At 50.4% G+C, this 18,397-nt stretch overlaps 1 protein-coding gene across 2 annotated transcripts in view; it reads left to right on the top strand.

Moving 5' to 3' along the window:
- Positions 1-18,397, top strand: part of ndst1a (N-deacetylase/N-sulfotransferase (heparan glucosaminyl) 1a) — a 95,224-nt gene that overhangs the window by 50,819 nt on the left and 26,008 nt on the right. For both annotated transcript variants that reach the window (XM_064325471.1, XM_064325472.1), the window contains exons 3-4: positions 13,062-14,108; positions 17,659-18,144. In XM_064325471.1, coding sequence (XP_064181541.1) covers positions 13,578-14,108; positions 17,659-18,144 — 1,017 coding nt within the window. In that variant the 5' untranslated portion in view covers positions 13,062-13,577. The remainder of the gene's footprint in view (positions 1-13,061; positions 14,109-17,658; positions 18,145-18,397) is intronic.

The raw sequence follows: 18,397 nt of genomic DNA on the forward strand, positions 1-18,397 counted from the left end.
GGCACCAGGGAAAAACCGTGCCTACTGTACACGAGCTTGGATACGGTTAGTGTTAGGGCGGCAGTGTAGTAGTGTAATGGGTAAGGAGTTGGTCCTGTAACCTGAAGGTCGTAGGTTCAATTCCCCGCTAGGTACCTAACCTGCATTGCCTCAGTATATATCCAGCTGTATAAATGGATGCAATGTAAATGCTATGGCAATAGTTGTGTAAGTCGCTCTGGGTAAAGAGCATGTGCTAAATGCCTGTAATGATGCCTGGTGTGCGAAGCAGGTGTATTTTTTTGTATCTCATTTTGCTGTTTTCAAGATCGTAAAAAAAAAGTCCTACCCCTAGTCTTTGTGTGATCACTGTGCGCAACTGTCATTTACTGTGAGTCGGTCAGAGACTCTGTCGCCGCTGTCCTGGTCCTTCAGCCGGCCTGCGAGAATTTCAAACCGATTTGAGTCTTTAGGCCTGGCTCATGCAGTGTGTGACCCACTGTGACCACAGCCTGCGCCCGTAGTCTATACTACAGCGTACGCATTGGGTGTGAGCATTTCTAGGATGGATATACCAGCGATTTTCTATTTTATTTTTTATTTTTTTTATAAGCGACAGTCCTTAAATGTGAGCCGTTCTCTGTTGTTGGGATTTTGGAGGTCACGCGGTGCGCTCGCCGGCTGCAGCAGACGCCGTAGCCTTCATGTGAATACGTCAGATGTGCTCTGTGTAATAAGCGACCGCTCGGCCTGCTGAGAATTCGTAATTCTCATTCTTCTCGGCCAGGCCTGGGCATCGCGGCGTCTGACGCCTTCCCGAGCGACTCTCACTTCCCTGAAGCGTTAAGCACTTCAGGCCTTTGTCCAGTCACCGCTGTACGTGGTGAACAGGAAGTAGAACAGGAAGCAGTCAAGCCTGTGGCTTCATGGCTTTCCAAAATTTAGAGAGCTGTCATTTGTCAGGTGCGCTTTGATATGGACAAATCGGTGTCATGCTTTGAGTTGTGTAGTGTTTTGATTGGCTTATACCGGTGATTGGCAGTATGGCGTAGCTCCACCCCTTAGGGATTCCGTGAGGCCACACTCTTGCATGGTTGTTCATAAGGGGCCTGCTGAAGAAGTTTCAGTCCCTCAACCTGTACCTGTTCTTCTTTAGTGCTCAGTCTCGTTGGACCTGTACCGAACGCTGTCTTTGGCACCTAGACGCTGTTTTACTCAGGGATCCTTTCAGCTTAAACACGGTTTTTTGACGAACCGCATTTTGTTTAGTTGTTTCCGGGTTCCTTTTCCATGTCTTGCACTGCAGTTTTAATAGCAGTGACCACTGACCCCCATATATTTGCGTAATAAATTCCAAATAGGTTTGTGGCTCGGAGTTGAGTGCAGTGTAGAGACCGAGCGGCAACATTCTGTTTCTGTTGCGTTTCCAAGACATTTTGTGTGTTCAGACAGCAGGTAAACAATGGGGACGATTGGATCACCTCATAAAGGGGGCATTTTAAAATATTTTTGTGCCATCAGAAATCTACCTGTAGGAGTGCTGTAAAAGGGTATAAGTAGCCCCATCGGCCCAATTAAAAGCGGGGAGGATGCAGGTGCTCCTGGTGGACGGCTTCCGTCGCCGCGGGATACCGGCGAGGAACCGTCTCCCTTCCGGTGGCGAATCTCGCCGGGGCCTCCTGCGCCTCCTTTGTTCTGCGGGAGGAGCCGCTCTCCCGAGATTACACCCCCCCCGGCCCCCCCGCCCCCCCCCCCCTCCCCCCCCAGTCCCCAGACACCCCTGCAGCAAATCCGTGGATCCCTTCAGGGAGGAGGGGGGGGGGGGACCCCGTTACGTAGCGCCCCCTGGAGATCGGGGTTCCTCCGCCCGGCTTGTTTGTTTTTCCTCCTCGCTAATTGCCGCCGTCGCGTTCGATAGGCGCGTAGACGCCGCCGCGCCCCGTCGGTCCTTCTGCCGGCTTCTAGGGTAGAGGCTGCTGTGGCTTCGGTTGCGGTCTCCTCTCATCGAGGGGTGAGCTACGCCGTGTCTCTGTTTGTCATTTGCTGACATCATGTGACTTACGAATGTACTAAAAATAGTATACTACTCGTTTATACTTGAGGATGTTTGCTGGAGGAAATGTAAGCTAAGCGCTAAATGGTGTGCTATACCCCATTTCGGGGACCTCTGGGATACATTTTACTGGCCAACAGTGTGGACATTTTCCCAATACGGAAAAATCTGTAACCTTGTCATTACTTCCTGTCCACAGCAATAAGAATGAGAAGGAAGTGCAAGTTATATACTGTCTGTGGTCTCTCAGAATCTCTCTCTCTCATGTAGGTTCTGATAGAACAGTGTAACTGCTGTAGGGACTGCAGCGTTCCTGTTCTGAAAACCAGGGCCCGAAGTTCTTTAGTTAGGGGTTAAAGAAGAGAGAGCCAGCATTGCTTAGATGCCCCCCTCCTCCCCTCAACACACCCACCCCCCACCTGGATCGATCGCGGAGTCGCCGAGAGACATGGTTTCCGTCTTTTCAATTAGGCGAGGGGCGGGACGGTGCCCCGCAGAATCAGATGTCCTGCCAAATTGTCAGAAGGGAGAGGAGAAAGAAGAGAGGAGAGGAGAGGAGAGGAGAGGGGTAGGGGGGAGAGAAAGAGGAAAAAGTAAAGGACACCTTGGTAAATATTTGCTCTTGGGAAGCCTGTTCTGTATCCTAAGTAACTACCTCTGGCCTTTGGGGTATTTAACCACTTTGGGGGGGTGGATTGTAATGCGGTAGCTCTGCAGCGAGGGGTGGGGTGCTGTGGGAGAAGGGGGGGGATGGGCTGGGGGGTTGGGGGGTAACGAAAGTGACTTCTGAAGAAACTCGAACAAAATGTCTCCAGTGAGTCAGCCGTGTCTGTCCTTCATGGGTGTGATATCGATTTGGGGAAAAAGGGAAGCGGATGTGTAAATATTTACTGTGTGCGTGTAGGATGCTGTCCTGTGTCCTGATTTGGGTTAGAGGCGTGGGGGTGGGGTGGTGCCAGATGAGACGTGGGTGGGGGGGGGTGATTGGGGTTGCCACCTTGCAGTGTCCTTCAATATCGGCAACCCAAAACGCCTCGTCCCGCACCACCTCGCCCCCCCCCACACACCTTGAATCCAAATCACGAAGCAGCAGAGCATCCGTACAGCACGCAGTTTCTTCCCCCTCTTTATTCGGTCGGGGGGGGGGTTTGAGTTGTTGATATTTTAGGACACCCCCTTCTTTGCCTCCCCAGGTGCCTCTTTTTAAAAAAAATTTTTTTTTTTGGACACCCTGACCTCCAAATGCGGTTCTTTTAAAGTGCACCCAAAAAGCAGTTAGGAGGCTAGGAGGGAAGGAATGAGAGAGGGAGAGAGAGAGAGAGAGAGAAACGGAGCAGGTGTTCTCAACCTGACGCCCCGTAGTCTACTAATCCAGGATCACAGTCCCCCAGCGGGGCCACTGAGGAGCCCTAAAGCCCCCCTCCCCGGCACACTGCGGCCTTCTCCACCCCCCCTCGCCCCCAGTGACAGAGTAGGAGTACAGAGCAGGTAGTTTCATTTGCATCCGATGCATCCGTAACTAACCCGGTTTCTGGAGATCTGCCGCTCTGTAGGCTTTCATTTCAACTCGTAATGTGGCCAAAAACCTGATTCTACTAATGAGCAGCTCAATGAGATCTCTGGCTGTTGACTGAGGTGTGGCTCTGCTAGGACCGAAGTGGAAAAACTACTGTACAGGACTGTAGATCTCCTGTAACAGGGCTGGTTACTGCTGCTGTACAGGAAGTACTGTGTCTGAATCCTGTCACTCTGCCCCCTCCTCCCCCTCCCCCCACCACATCCCCACCCCCCCACTCCAAATCTCAGACTCCAGTGATCTTGCTGTTTATGCAAATTGGAAAAGGTCCGTTCAGCTTGCACAGCCTGGCGAGTACCTCGCTGTGGATAAGAGTGTCTGCCAAGTGATTATGATTTAATGTAACAGCCATTCGGAGCTGGAGATGTCTTGCTTTGCTTTTGTGATCACTCTCTGAGTGCCCCCCCCCACCCCCCAATGTTCACACTGCCCCCACCCCAAAGTCCCCCCCACCTCCCCCCCAGTCATGCCCAGGGGCACGGGTGTCTTGCCTTGACGGGGGGATATGAAAAGTTACAGCTCCATCAAACCAAAGCAGAGGAAGACAGGGCAGCAGCCTACTCCTGTAGGTACGGGCATGCTGCTGAGGCTAACCTCCAGATCGATTCCGCGTCTAATTCCGCTCGTCCGTCCGTCCCGCTTGGCCCCTTGGCGGTCTCCGCGGGTTCCGGTGGATTTTCGCGGCTGTGGGTTCCGGTGGATTTTCGCGGCCGCGGGTTCCGGTGGATTTTCGCGGTGCTGTGTCGCCGCCGCTCGGCAGCCCGGCTCAGGGGTTTCTCAGGCTGGGCCTGGAATTGGGCTGCCTGAAGTTCCGGATTCTAATTCTAGAACGGCAGGAGGTTTCCAATGGCCCATAAACCCTGAATGGGAAAAGGACCAGGAAAATCTAGTGCAAGGTATTCTTCCCCCCAGAGGTTAATCTCGAGAGAACCATTACAAATGCACTTTTCATTAGCCTAACTGCTCAGTTCTCTTGCAGGGTATCAGAATTTGAGCCTTCGTGTTCCGTTGGCGAGGACTTGTTATTTCCTATCTGGGACAAAATAAAAGCACAGAACAAATTAATGACTAATAGTACCGACCTGCGGTGTGGCTCAAATGCTGGATGTGGTAAGGTAGCGGTTTCCACGTGCTGCACAAAATGGCCATGGCTCATGGGGAAAAGAGGCAGTTTAGAAATGGAGATGGGATTTAAGGTTTAATCTGCTCCGTTTTTTATCACGCAGTTTCAACCTTCGCCGCCGCGTGTGCGGTCACGTCGATCGCCATTTTTGTTCTTTCGACTTTTGTCCAGGAGACGACCCATGTCGTACGTTGCCAGTGCGAACCGCAAGGTCTTGGCAAAGGATGGGCGTTTCAGGAGAACAAGAGGAGAAAAAAAGACAAAAAATGTTTTTAACTGTGTCTCTCGCAGGTGTCTGACGCGTGCGTCCTGCAGACGAAACTTCGGCTTCGATAAAAAGATTATCTCTTCGCAGGCCTGCCGCAGAGTCCAAACGGTTACCTAAGAAAAACAGTGGGCAAGAAATGTGGGTGCATTTACAAGTCCCAGTGTCTAATTCACACGTCTGTTTTCGCGTAAATGTACAGGCTAATGTATTCGGCTGTCTTCAGTAAAACCTCTCTTCTCGATACATTTCCACCCAGAAATCAGCGGTAGCCTAGCGATGAGGTAATTTCAGGCACATGAGGTTAATCGGCGAAGCAGACCGTCTTTTGTCCAAGACATTTTCACTCCAGATGCTTTCTACATGCACTGGACATTTGTGGTCAAGGGATTTTTTTCGTTTGGTAATAGTTTCTTGGTTACTTCGATTCTGTTAGCATCGCATCAGGTCCGCGCAGAATGTAAACTGAGCAAGATGGCGCCACGTGAAATTTTGCATTCGCATCAAAAATATGGCGCAAAGTTGCAAACTTTTCCTATAGACCAGGGGCAGACGACTACATTTGATTTCAGGCCAAGTTTTTTTTCAAGTTGCTAGTCGGTGGGCCAACATAGCCTCTCAATTAATGAGCCTGTCATTTTGGAAGCGCTGAAATTTGCACATAAAATGTGGCTTTTATGTAGCTGTGCTGCAGGCCTACATAAGAAAATAAAACAAATTCGATCTGGAAAAAATCTGCAATATCTGTTGCATTATCATTGCATTTCTGTTCCCTGATTTGTGGGGATTCTGGGTAATTTGCTACTGTACTCTATCAGTGTCACAGTTAGGCTGATGACGGTTACTGTTGGTATAGCCAGCGTTGTGGAAGCTGCTTTGAAAATGTAGTTAACTACATTGACTACATTGAGCTACTTTACAGTACATTGAATATTTGCAGTCAGCAGTACAGAGGTTGTGAAGCCGTACTGCTCTTCTCTGTCATCCAGATGTGAAAGTGTAGCCGCTCCATAGTGGGTCTGGCTCCAGGTACTCAAAGCTGTCAAACCCTGCTGTGTGATTGGTCCTGTGTTCAGTCCTGTGAAGACCGTGGAGAACAGTGTGCGTACTTCTGTGTGTACAGAAGTTTCTCTTTTAAAAACAAAAAAAAAAAAAACCCTCTGACGAAACTCCGTCGTAACTTCGTTCCTGTCCGAGCAGTGCCGTCAGGTATTTGCCACAGAAAGAGCCGTTGCTATGGCGTTACCATGGCGAGCGTTGCTAAGTTGCTGAGGTACGGGAGAGAATGTGTCGGGACATCATTTTTTATCGTCAGAGGGCTGGCGAGCAGTGAAATCCTCACGCGGCTCGAACCCTCGCGCTTTCCAGCGGCTTATTTATAGAAAGAACCTTACGAACGAGAGAACAGGACAGCTGAACAATGCGCCTTCCTCCCCAGAGCAAACAAAACTTAAATAAAAAATAAAAAATAAATAAAATATAAAAATTTTTACAACCATGTAACATTTTTTTCTGCGACATTTTACGCAGTGCCTTGTAGTCGTTTTGCTTCAGGGTGGATGAGGGATGCTTATGGGTCCGTGATTATGGTTTTATTGCGGGTTTCTTCCATGGACGTCTTTGCTCTCCTCTTAAATTAATTTATCGGCCAGGATGCGTGCCAAAAAAAAAAAAAATGAAAGAGATTTCTTTGGCTTAGTTTGCCCTGTCGGAACTAACCTCTGCCTGCTCCATATTACTGACATTTTATCCTCCGCTTGGTGCAAAAATAAGTCTTATAGACATAATTTGTTGAAGAGCCTAGACGACTATACTGAGCAGGTGTAATTTCATATACAAGATGTACCCTGACACCAATTACTTGAGGGAGACGAAATCGTTTTAAGAAAGATTGGTTTTTCTATTAAGACAATACGCGTATGAATTCCACACATTCTCGGACGTTAATGGAAAAATGTCTGTAGCAAGAATTTACTTTCTGTTAAAGAACGTTGCAAACTGAGAACTTGATGGTTTTGCCATAGAAGAAACTGAGCCAAACTCCTACAGACCGCCTCTAAACTTCGCACAACCTTTCACTGACTTGCACACTTTTTGAGGGACCTTGAGAGTGAGGGAGAGCGAGAGAGGGAGAGCGAGAGGGAGAGCGAGAGAGAGAGAGCGCAGGGAAAGGATTGCTATCAAATTCACATTAGTGTTGGTCTGATTCCCCCTCACGCGTGAGTGAGAAGCTTCTCGGGCAAATCGAGGCGTTGCCTTCACGCCTGGTGAACAATGTCTGTCCTCGCTGACAGAGAGCGACGTGTGTGTGTGTGTGTGTGTGTGTGTGTGTGTGTGTGTGTGTGTGTGTGTGTGTGTGTGTGTGTGTGTGTGTGTGTGTGTGTGTGTGTGTGTGTGTGTGTGTGTGTGTGTGTGTGTGTGTGTGTGTGTGTGTGTGTGTGGCTCCTCGTCAAGTCCTTAGCTTGACTCCTGCCGGGCGCCTGTGTTAGAGTCACTGACCCGTTGAAGTCCGCGAAGCAGGACTAACGCTTCGTCACTTGGTCGCGAGGCTCGGCAAACTCGGCGTATTTGCTTGGGAAGACGGTGTTGTACGTCCGTGAGACATTACTAGCGTTCGTTCTCGTCCTGGTTCGGATGCGGCTGTGATGTACGTAGCAAGTCTTCCGCACGGGAGCAGGTTCCTCCAAGCGCAATCTGAACACCCGGACGTCCTTCTCCGTGTTTTTTCCTTTTGTACGTGTGCGTGCGTCACAACTTCCTCAACTTTTTCACCTGGGATAAACCCCACTTAACGTCACACTTACAGTTCAGCCAACCTATTTTGAGAATTCCGTTTTTTAAAGTATTGTCAATGTAATTTCAGTTTAATTTCCTGTGCACATTAAAAAACCATTACAAAAAAAGTTAATAAAGACATTTCAAAGGTCAGAAGATTAAATTCTGACAAATGGAAGCGAAGTTTTCTGCAAACGGTGCAAGTTAATTGCATTTGAGGTTTCCTCATGTGCCAGAATTCAATGCTAATCCTCGTAGTGGTTTAAGTTTCAAAGCAGAGCAGTTTTACACGCTTACAAGTGAGCCGGCTTGCTCTCAAGTTTCATTCAGGGCTCATACATCACACTCAAGAAACTAGGTTCTTACATTCTGCTGAATGGCATTGATTGATTTATTTTATTTAGTTTTTTTTTTTTTTCTTCCAAGAAGAGCACAGTGAATGAGTGAGGGAATTAAGAGAAGACAACACAATAAAACTCCAATTACTGGAGATCTTTGAAGATCTTTGAGGTCTTCAGACTTTTCTGCACAGTAGCAAAATGCCTGAAGATCTCAGAAGTGTTCTGGTGGTCTGAATATCTACAAAGTGTTCTGGTGTACTGAAGTTCTCAAACACCAGAACCCCCCCAAAGACCAAACCCCCCTTTCCCTTGTACTCTGACACGACTACAAAGAGCTTGGGACAGATTCTTCCCACAGATCCTTGACTCCTTGACCCATGAAGTTGTTGCTCAATGAAAGCCTTCTTGATCTAGCTTTAACTTTTAAGAGCCGTTCCTGTCTGAAGCGTTTTTGTGACTACATCTGATGGCCAGCAGTGTGGAGCCTCTGGTTAAGACCCATTACTGCTGCACTAGACTTCCTGTTTTGTATGCTCATATCATAGAGCCCTGCTCTTAGGGTAGATCCCTGATCTTACCATAGAGGTTTGCTCGTAGAATACAGACCTGCTCTCAGCATATGGCCCTGCCCTTACCGTAGAGCCCTGCCCTTAACAAACAGTCCTGCTCTTCAGAAACAAATCGATCAAATTAATTACTGAGTGAAATGGGCTCAGACCAGGAGCACTGTGGTTGAGAGGACGTTTCTGCGGGCCAGCCAGTCTGTGGTGCCGGTGGCCTGTGGCCTGTGGCTGGTATCGACCGGGTCAACCCGGCTGGTCCTCCGGTCTGTTAATTTGAGACGTATTGAAGTGTTGAGGCTGTTCTGTGGAGCTCTAAACTTGTGTTTAAACTTGGGCTGCAGGGTCCAAAGAATTTGGCCGTTCTGTGACCTGGTTGTCTGGCTCTGGTGTTCGATCGTGCCTGAATGGGGTGTCCACATCTGAATATATCATTTTATTTGTCCTCCCCTTGCTCTTGTTTTTAATCTTACCAACCCTGTGCTCATTAAGTATTTATTAAGCCACAAGGTAATGTGATGTACCTACTTTTTTAACTGTACAAGCCGGACTATAACTATAGCTATTGTCTTTGTATCTAAACTGTCACTTCTAAGCAGATGCACTGGAGGTTTGACACACTGTTCTGTATTCACTTCTGATTGGCCACCCAATAAATAGCCTCACCACTTATTGGTTAAAATGTGAATGGCTTGTTACTCATGCGAGAGACATGGTCTCCCAATGGCCAGTACTAAATCATGTAGTGGGTGGTAGAGAGCTGTTATGATAAACAAACAAACAAAAACTGATTTCAGATCTCAGCTGAATTAAATAGGCGGAATGTCCTTGTTTTTTGTTTTCTTTCTTTGGTTCTGTATGTATTATATAACTCAGAATTCATGGTGGTTTTGATTGCACAGGGTGTTAATAATATTCTTTTGGCAGGTTTGAATCTCAAGCCAACACAAAAGCAACACTTTCTGAGAGCGGCAGGGAGAAGGTCTGCTATTATCAAACCCCTGTTCACCATCACAATCCTCGTCTCTCTGGAGAAAAAGATTCATTTTATTATTGAAATTCAAAAAACGGCAGTTGCAACCAAGGCCTTGTCCATTGACGTACTGTAAACCTGTGAATTTGAGCACGAGCGTAGCTGCAAAATTAGCCGCCGCAGCACGGCTAACTTGCTCAAAATAAGTTTTCTTTCCTATCGTTAAAACAAGTGGGAAAAAAACATTGTTTTTCTTTCTTTTCTTTCTCCGTCCCCTCCTCCTCCTCCTGAAGTCTGCGTCTCACCTTTTCGTCCTGCGAGGGGGGGGGGGGGGTCATTGCCGCAGTCTCTCAGCCGCTAATCTCCTGTCTCTATTCAGACGCACGAGCGAGGCGCCCGTCATCCGGGAAGGACAACGCGGATTGATCTTCAAGAGCGCCGTGAAAAAAAAAATGGCGTGTGTGTTCTTCTGCAATACCTCTGCCCACAAAAGGGTTCTTTTTTTTCCCTTTTTTTTTTTTTGTTAAATCTTGCTCTGTTTACACAGAGAACAACAACGGGGGTTCGATAAATCTGGAGACGGTTCTGAGGGTGATGACAGTCCGTGGGGTGGCATTTGAGAGTGGCATTTGGCAGTTGTGGACATGTTTTCGCACGCCCGCCCCGCCCCCCCCCCCCCGACCTATTCTTAACGCGAGCCGCCCTTCTTCTGTCCTCGGAGGCCGCGTTTCCCATTTCGCCGGGCAAATATGTTCGAGAGGCCTTTGTTTACTTCTCTAAATTCATGTCATAAAGTGATGACATTGCGAGGTCATCTCATAGGGAGTACACACTAACATTAAAAAAATTCCTCCATTGTGAAACTTCCTCCAGTGAAAGATTTTGGTAAATATTCCTCAAGACCTCCCTTTTGGTCTCCTAATCGGTACACAGTGTTTCGAAGGTTATGTGCACAGGGCTGACTGTGGACTATGCTGGTGTGTTTTTTTTTTGTTTGTTAAATCGATGCTGCTTATTGGATCTCCCCCCTGTCTTAACCTCAGCAGGACCGTTTGATTGGTCAGCGTGCCTGAAGGTGGTGAGGAGTGTTCTGAGTGGGGGGAGAAAAAAAATACATACTCTTTGAACACATTTGGAAGCAGTTGACAGGTGGTGTGTGTGGTTGGCGTCAAGGCAGGCGTAGAGGGTAGGGCAGGGGGTAGAGCAGTGATAACCAGTTCTTATTCCTGGAGGTGTTCCATCCTGAGGGTTTTCACTCCACCCCTAACAGGGTGCACCTCATTCAACAGCTAGAGATCTTGATGGAATCAGGCATGCCAAAATAGGGTTGCAGTGAAAACCTACACGATGGTAGATCTCCAGGAACAGGGTTGGTTGCCACTGGTGTACAGTCACTGGCACATGGTCCTCATTGGGTTCTGCTGGAGTGTCAGAGCCCTAGTGGACGTGGTGGGCAGTGCACTCATCTGGCCCCCCAAACCGCCGTCCCTGCCGCCTCCCAGACTCCTCCCACCAGCGCAGACGCACCGCAGCCATTGGCTGCTCAGGGAGCTCTTCCGGGCAGGGACCCGGCGGCGTAGAAGTAGCTCACATCACTGATGCGTACAGTGTGCTAATGAGCGTCTTCTATTAGAAAGTCGGTATGCTGATAGCAGGGCTAGCATGGCTTGTTGGTCTCTCTTATTTTTGGAGGGGAAAAAAACTCCCTTCTTTTTCAGCGGCCCGATGCAAATTTCGTGATTACGTAATTGGATCGATGTTTAATTAGCAGCAAAGCCGAAGGGCCACATTAGTGGGAATGAAGGCACGGACCGTGGCCCTCCCTAATTGATTGTTTGGAGAGAGAGAGAGGGGCTCATGACTTCACCCGGGGGCCCCGTGCCCCAGCGGCAAGGCCTTGTTTTGTGTTTTTTTTTTTGGGTGGGCCGATCGAAATTCGGGTCGATGTCGCGGTCTCGTGGTCCTTGCGCCTCAGATTTTGGCTTTTTGTCCCGTTCCGGTCCGACACACAGACATAACCCTCAGAGTGTACCGTGGCCTCCTTTGAATAATGAATGTGGTATGCGTGTTATGTCCATGCATGTTTTTATTTTATTTTATTTTTTTTAAATAAAGGATTTAGGCAGATTTATTGGCTCACTGTGAGCGGTGGAGTGCTGTGGTTAATGTTAAAATGGAATAAGTGAGGTCTGTTCTCTAGATGTTTCCGCTTGCTCCTTTTTAGAGCTCTCTTGTGCTCTCTCGGTTATATTTCCGCGACTGTTCGTTCGTTCGTTCGTTTGTTGATTTCTGTGTCTGAAAGGCCTCTCTTCTCTGACCATCAGCAAGAAACTTTTACCCGGTGCTTAGTTTACCGGTTTTTTTTTTTTGGTTTTTTTTTGGGTGTGTAGGCCGAAGTGGGACTGTACTGATTGCCGTCCCGGTCGTTTTGGGAGTGCGTTCCTCCTCCTGCTTTTCCGTGCTTCTCTGACCCGCCGTTTAGCTGTGCTGGGAAGTGCCTTTTCCCCCCTTTTTTCTTTCTCTTTCTCTTTCTCTTTCTCTTTCTCTTTTTCTTCAGAAGCTCAATTTGACGCATGCATGGGTTTTACTGCCGCGTTTAACCGGGGGCTTAGCTTCGCTCCCCCCCCTCCCTTCATCCCAAATCCATCTGTGGTTTGATTCTGTCTGGGGGTCATTATCCCTGCTCACTCCCCCCCCCTACCCCCACCCCCCTCCCCTCCCTCCTCTCCCCTTGCTTCCACACTCTGAAGCTCTAGATCTCTTCCTTTCAGAGCGAGAAAGATTTAAAGATTTTGCGCCTTTGAAGTTAATGGGGGGGAGAGTAGGAGGGATCGTTATCTGAAGCTCGGCCCGATCGATACGAGCGGCCGCCGCCGCCATCGCGCACTCTGCGCACGCGGCCTTCCGGAAACGAGGCCGTCTCGGGGCCTCTTTGCATTCCGACGCCGCGGCCGCGCCTCACCGCGCCTGTCCCGCACGCTGATGTGCGCTCTGTAGTTTTTTTGGCTTCGTGTTAAGCCGTTCCCACCCCCCCTCCCCACCAGGCTCATTAAGTTGAAAGGAAAGCTGTAAATTAGAGGGAGAATCGTTTGGGAGCGATTAGTGCGCGACGCGCTCGACGTCCGGCTGAGGGACGGATCGTGAGCGGTTTCTCCGCCGCGGTCCGTTTACCGCCACGTTACCTGGGCGGTGTTTACTCTGCCGGCTGGAAGCTTGTTTTTATGTATTTCTTCATTTTTTTATTTTGTTAATTTATTTATTTTTTTGGATGGGGTTGTAAATGAGTGCCGGCCCACGAAAGTGAGTTTTTTTTTGTCTTAATCCTGATTGGGTCGTAAAGGAGGAAATGAGGTCATTTAAAAGAAGAGTTATTTTATGGCTGGTGTTTAACGTTTATCGGTATTTTTGTTTTTCAGATTGCCAGGAACCGGCCAACGGAATGATTCGGGGATGAGCTGTCGGGAGGAAGCCACGCCCACCAGTCCGTTTGACCTCCACTTCGACCTTCTGGGGCCGCCCCCTCCCCCGCCCCGGCCACCTGTTCCACCTGCCTGCTGACCTCGCCCAAAAACCTAGAACGTCACTGTGGGTGGGCGGGAAAGGGCGGGGCGGGGTGGGGGGTGGGGGGAAGGGTGCGTGCGCCCTCTGATTGGGCAGCTGCCCAGGCCGATGGTTTCCCCTGACGACGCCACACCCACCAGCCCTTTGCCATGGTGACATGAAGGACGCGTCACGCGGGAGAGCCTACCTTTAAGCCTTTTTTTCTTTTTTCCTTTTTTTTTTCTTTTTTCTTTTTTCTTTTTGTGTCGTTCTAACCGCTGCTGCTGCTGCCGTCGTCGTTCCATTTCGGACCAGGAGGGGGCGCGTCCAGCTCTCTTTTTGTGTGTGTGTGTGCGTGGGGGCGGGTGGGGGGGAGGGGAGGGGGCGGGACTATGCTCTGCTGCGGACGCCTGCGGCGGCCTTTCCGCCAGCTCACCCTCCAGACCAGCCTGCTCCTCCTCTTCCTCTTCTGCATGGTCAGCGTCTTCGTCTCCGCCTACTTCCTGTACGGCGTCCGGCGGGAGCTGGAGCCGGCGGGCGGGGGCGGCGGCGGGGGGGCGGAGGGCCTCTCGGCGGACTGCGACGACCCCCGGGCCACGCCCCCGCGCCTGTTCCCGCTGAAGACGCTGCGCCCCGCGGACTCGTCCCGCACGGACCCCGTGGTGCTGGTGTTCGTGGAGAGCCTCTACTCGCAGCTGGGCCAGGAGATCGTGGCCATCCTGGAGTCCAGCCGCTTCCGCTACCGCACCGAGATCTCGCCGGGCAAGGGCGACATGCCCACGCTCACCGACAAGGACCGCGGCCGCTTCGCGCTGGTCGTCTACGAGAACATCCTCAAGTACGTCAACCTGGACGCCTGGAACCGCGAGCTGCTGGACAAGTACTGCGTGGAGTACGGCGTGGGCATCATGGGCTTCTTCAAGGTGAGAGAGAGCGCGCCCCCTGGAGGAGAACTGCGCGTTTACGCCCGGGGTGGCGAACTCCGCAGGTTGTCTGCTGGTTTTTATGGTTTTGTTTCAAGTACTGCGTGGAGTTACGGTGTGGGCATCATGGGATTCTTCAAGGTGGGGGCGCTCCTTAGGGGCCTGGAAGGAAGGGTGGGGTCGGTCATCAGGATCCTGGTCAGTTGGTTTAGGCAGTACTGGAGACTACTTATGAACTTGTGAATTTAGGAATGCCCATAATGTTCTATGAAGTGTTTTCACACACCCATAGACACACACACACACACACAGGCACTCTCCCGCTCGCAGAAATTCTCTCTCACACACACGCACACACACACACACACACACACACACACACACACAGGCCATCTGCCACCTGCCACTGTCTCCATAGGCTCGTTTTTTGGGTCAGGCTAGGTTGTGGCCATGCTGCAAAGTGCATCATATCTAGTGTTTTTGTTAAATGCTCTCTCTAATTACACTTTGATTGATTAATCCTGACACGGGACGCACATCCCTTTAGCCGAAACGCCGGTCCCCTGCAGGGGCTTGCAGGCCAGTCCAGACGCGGTGATTACCCAACCCCCCCCCCCCCCGCCATGCGGCTCATCCCGCCCTGTGCGTCCGTTACTCACAGGCATCTGTGTACTTTCTGAGGTTTTTTTTTTTTTTCCCTTCGTTTTTTCTCCTCCTCCCGGGGAAGCGTAAATAATTTCCAGCCTCTGATCGTGTCCAGACTCGCGTCCGTGTGAGAACTGCGGCAAGACCCGGCCTCATTCTGCTGAGGGGAAGGGAAGGGGGGGAGAGGGGGAGGGAGGGAGAGATAGAGGGGGAGAGAGAGAGAGACGGAGGGCGAGAATGAGGGAGAGGGAGAGAAGATGAGGGGAACGAAGAGGAGGGAGGGTGAGAGTGAGGTAGAGGGATTGAGAGAGAGGGATGAGAGAGAAAGAGAATGAGAGAGAAAGGGGGAGAGAGTGGAGAACAGACCGCTAACTGCAGTACTTGGCTTTAATTACACGAGCAAGTTGCAGCTTGCCTGAGCCCCATCCTGTTGGTCCTTGTGCAGGCCTCTGGCCATAATGACGAGTGTTTGACATGTATCCTGTTCCACAAAAACCCTGTTCTGCATGTATCCTGTTCAAAATAAATCCTGTTCCGCATGTATCCCGTTCCACATAAAACCTGTTCCGCATGTATCCTGTTCCACATAAATCTGGTTTGAAATAAATCCTGTTCCACATAAATCCTGTTCGAAATAAATCCTGTTCCACATAAATTGGTTTGAAATAAATCCTGTTCCACATAAATCCTGTTTGATATAAGTTAGCTGGACATTTGCGCTTTTACAGTGTTGAAAATCGACAGTTGGGTAGAATATAACATTAGTTCTTAAGACGCCGGGCCGTATATAAACTACTAAACTCCCGGCCTTCTGAGTGCGTTTGATCAACACCCCAAGAGAGGAGAGGGTTAACCGTCTCTGTGTTTGTGAAGGAAAGGGTCTTAAGATCTTATTGAGAACTCACCTCAAGTCCAAAAAAAAAAGTAACAGACATTTAAAGTAGAAAAACGATTTCTTTCTCTTATTCCATCCCTTGTGGTTAATAACTGAGGCGCTCAGGAGTGATAGTGAGTACATTCAGCCGAGGTCGCGCATCTGTCGCAGGGAAAGACGAGATGAGGGCTGTTCAAATCTTCAGTGAAAACGGCGTCGCGTGCCGCGCGGAAGCGGCTTCTATAAGTAGCTATAGCTTCGCCATATGTGCTCCAGCTAATTATGGAGGAATTGCCAACAAGAGCCTCTATTTGAAGGGAGTCTGATGAATAGCAGAGGGAGGCGGCATTCATTTTGAGCACCTTGCTGCTGCTAAGGAGAGGTTTTCAGTCTTAACAGGTGTTCCGGCTCTCATTAAAGATCATTCTGGCGGCCCGAAGAAAATGGAGGCTGTATTGATTCGTTCAAGGCAGTGATTAGTTGAATAAAGGTGCATAAATACCCAGCTGGAAGGGATGTCTTTGCTGTTTTCAGAATCCCTGTTTTTTTTTTTGGGGGGGGGGGCGCGGGGGGCCCGGCAAGGGTGGCCAATCAGAGCAGAGGAGGCGGGGGGGGGATTCCGTGAACCGTATTACTCAGAATGCAATCAGCCGAGTGACTGATTGTTTCCGTTCTTATTTTAGTTTGTGTTGGAGTGGGAGTGTTGGGGGGGGAGGGGGGGGGGGGGGTGTTGTGGCGGGGGCAAGGGTAAAAGGGACGCGCGGGGTTTCCGAAACATTTGGGCCCTTGTTGCCGTTGGAAACTGCTGCCCTGAGCCCAGTTCTGTGCCATTGGCTGGAGGGGAGGGGAGGGACTGCTCTCTCAGAGCTGACCAATGGCCGATCCTCATACTGATCAGTAGAGGGCAGGCCTCTGTCTCTCAGTTATAAATGGACACAATGAGCTTCCTTTTCTCTTCGGTACTTCTCTGTAAATAGAAAAGTTTCTATTTTTACTGCCCTGCAAAAAAACACGCACATTCTCACACACACACACACACACACACACACCACATACCCCACTCCCCCACACACACACACACACACACCACATACCCCACTCCCCCCCCACACACACACACACACACACACACACACACACACACACACCCCACAGACCCAGTTCACAGCTCTTGAAAGACGGGACCCTGAACTTTTGCCGGTCGGCGTGTGGTTGGCTCCACAGTGGGGGGGGCGGGGTCTTGGCCTTGGCTAAAGTGCCGTGGTAAACAGGCGATTGTGGCGGCTGCCCCCCGGGGTCGCAGGAGGACGGCGTGGCCGACCCCCCTTAAATGTCACGCATTCCTGGGGTCGCGCGAGAAACCGCGATGGCAGAGAGAGCCGCTAAAAAAGAACGCGGCGCTGGGGAGGCCCCGCCCGCCCGAATTAATTACGCCGACCGCGAGGGCATGATCGTAAAGCGCGCCTCGTGCGCCGCAGAACGCTTACGATCTCGTGGCCTTTTAAGAAATTTCCGGGTTTTGCCGCGTTCGCTCAAAAAAACCGCGGTCGAGCGTGCGCGAAATCCCTGACTTCGGTTCGACTCGCTCGCTCGCACACACACACACACACACACACACACACACACACACACAATACCCTGGAGCATTTTAGAATCCCATTAACACGTATCCAATATCGGGGGGGGTAGGTTAAAAGGATCCGCGTCTCATTGTGAATGATCTTGGATGTTATTGACTGTGTATTAAATGCAGGCACACAACCAAATAATAATAAGAATGTAAATGTCATGTGTATAGGACTATTCAAGTGTTTATATTGAAGTTATACAGAAGAAACTCAAAATAAATTAGGGCTATAGAAAATATTTTAAAAATGCAAAAGACCTCACATCCCCCATGGAGAGGTCTATTTGATTATGTGCTCAATCTTTAGCAGTTCCTCTGGCCAGGTCCTGAGCTAAGTTGACAAGCTGTCATGTGACCCTAGCCATGACCTCATCTCTCTTAACCCCCCCCCGTGTCTTCTGCAGGCCAATGAGAACAGCCTCCTGAGCGCCCAGCTGAAGGGCTTCCCCCTCTTCCTCCACTCCAACCTGGGCCTGAAGGACTGCAGCGTCAACCCCAAGTCGCCGCTCCTCTTCATCACCAAGGCCCGGGCGGTGGAGCGGGGCCCGTTGCCGGGCGACGACTGGACCGTGTTCCAGTCCAACCACTCCACCTACGAGCCGGTGCTGCTGGCCAAGACCAAGTCGGCGGAGAGCGTGCCGCAGCTGGGCGCGGGCGGGGCGGCGCTGCACACGTCCGTGGTGCAGGACCTGGGCCTCCACGACGGCATCCAGCGCGTGCTCTTCGGCAACAACCTCAACTTCTGGCTGCACAAGCTGGTCTTCGTGGACGCCGTGTCCTTCCTCACGGGCAAGCGCCTCTCGCTCTCGCTCGACCGCTACCTGCTGGTGGACATCGACGACATCTTCGTGGGCAAGGAGGGCACGCGCATGAAGGTGCCCGACGTCAAGGTGAGCGTCTGCGGCCGGCCGCGATGCGGGCATGCGGCGCATTTAAAAAAGCATTGCGCTACATGCATGCATTAAATTACACTGTTCATGCATGCATGCGTTAAATTACACTGCGTTCCTGCACCTGTTAAATTACACTGCGTTCAGACATGCATTGAATTACACTGTGTTCATGCACCTATTTAATTGTGGGGCGACATAGCTCAGGAGGTAAGAGCGGTTGTCTGGCAGTCGGAGGGTTGCCGGTTCGATC

This window comes from Anguilla rostrata, chromosome 3, assembly GCF_018555375.3.
Source record: "Anguilla rostrata isolate EN2019 chromosome 3, ASM1855537v3, whole genome shotgun sequence".
In the NCBI taxonomy this organism is placed as follows: domain Eukaryota; kingdom Metazoa; phylum Chordata; class Actinopteri; order Anguilliformes; family Anguillidae; genus Anguilla; species Anguilla rostrata.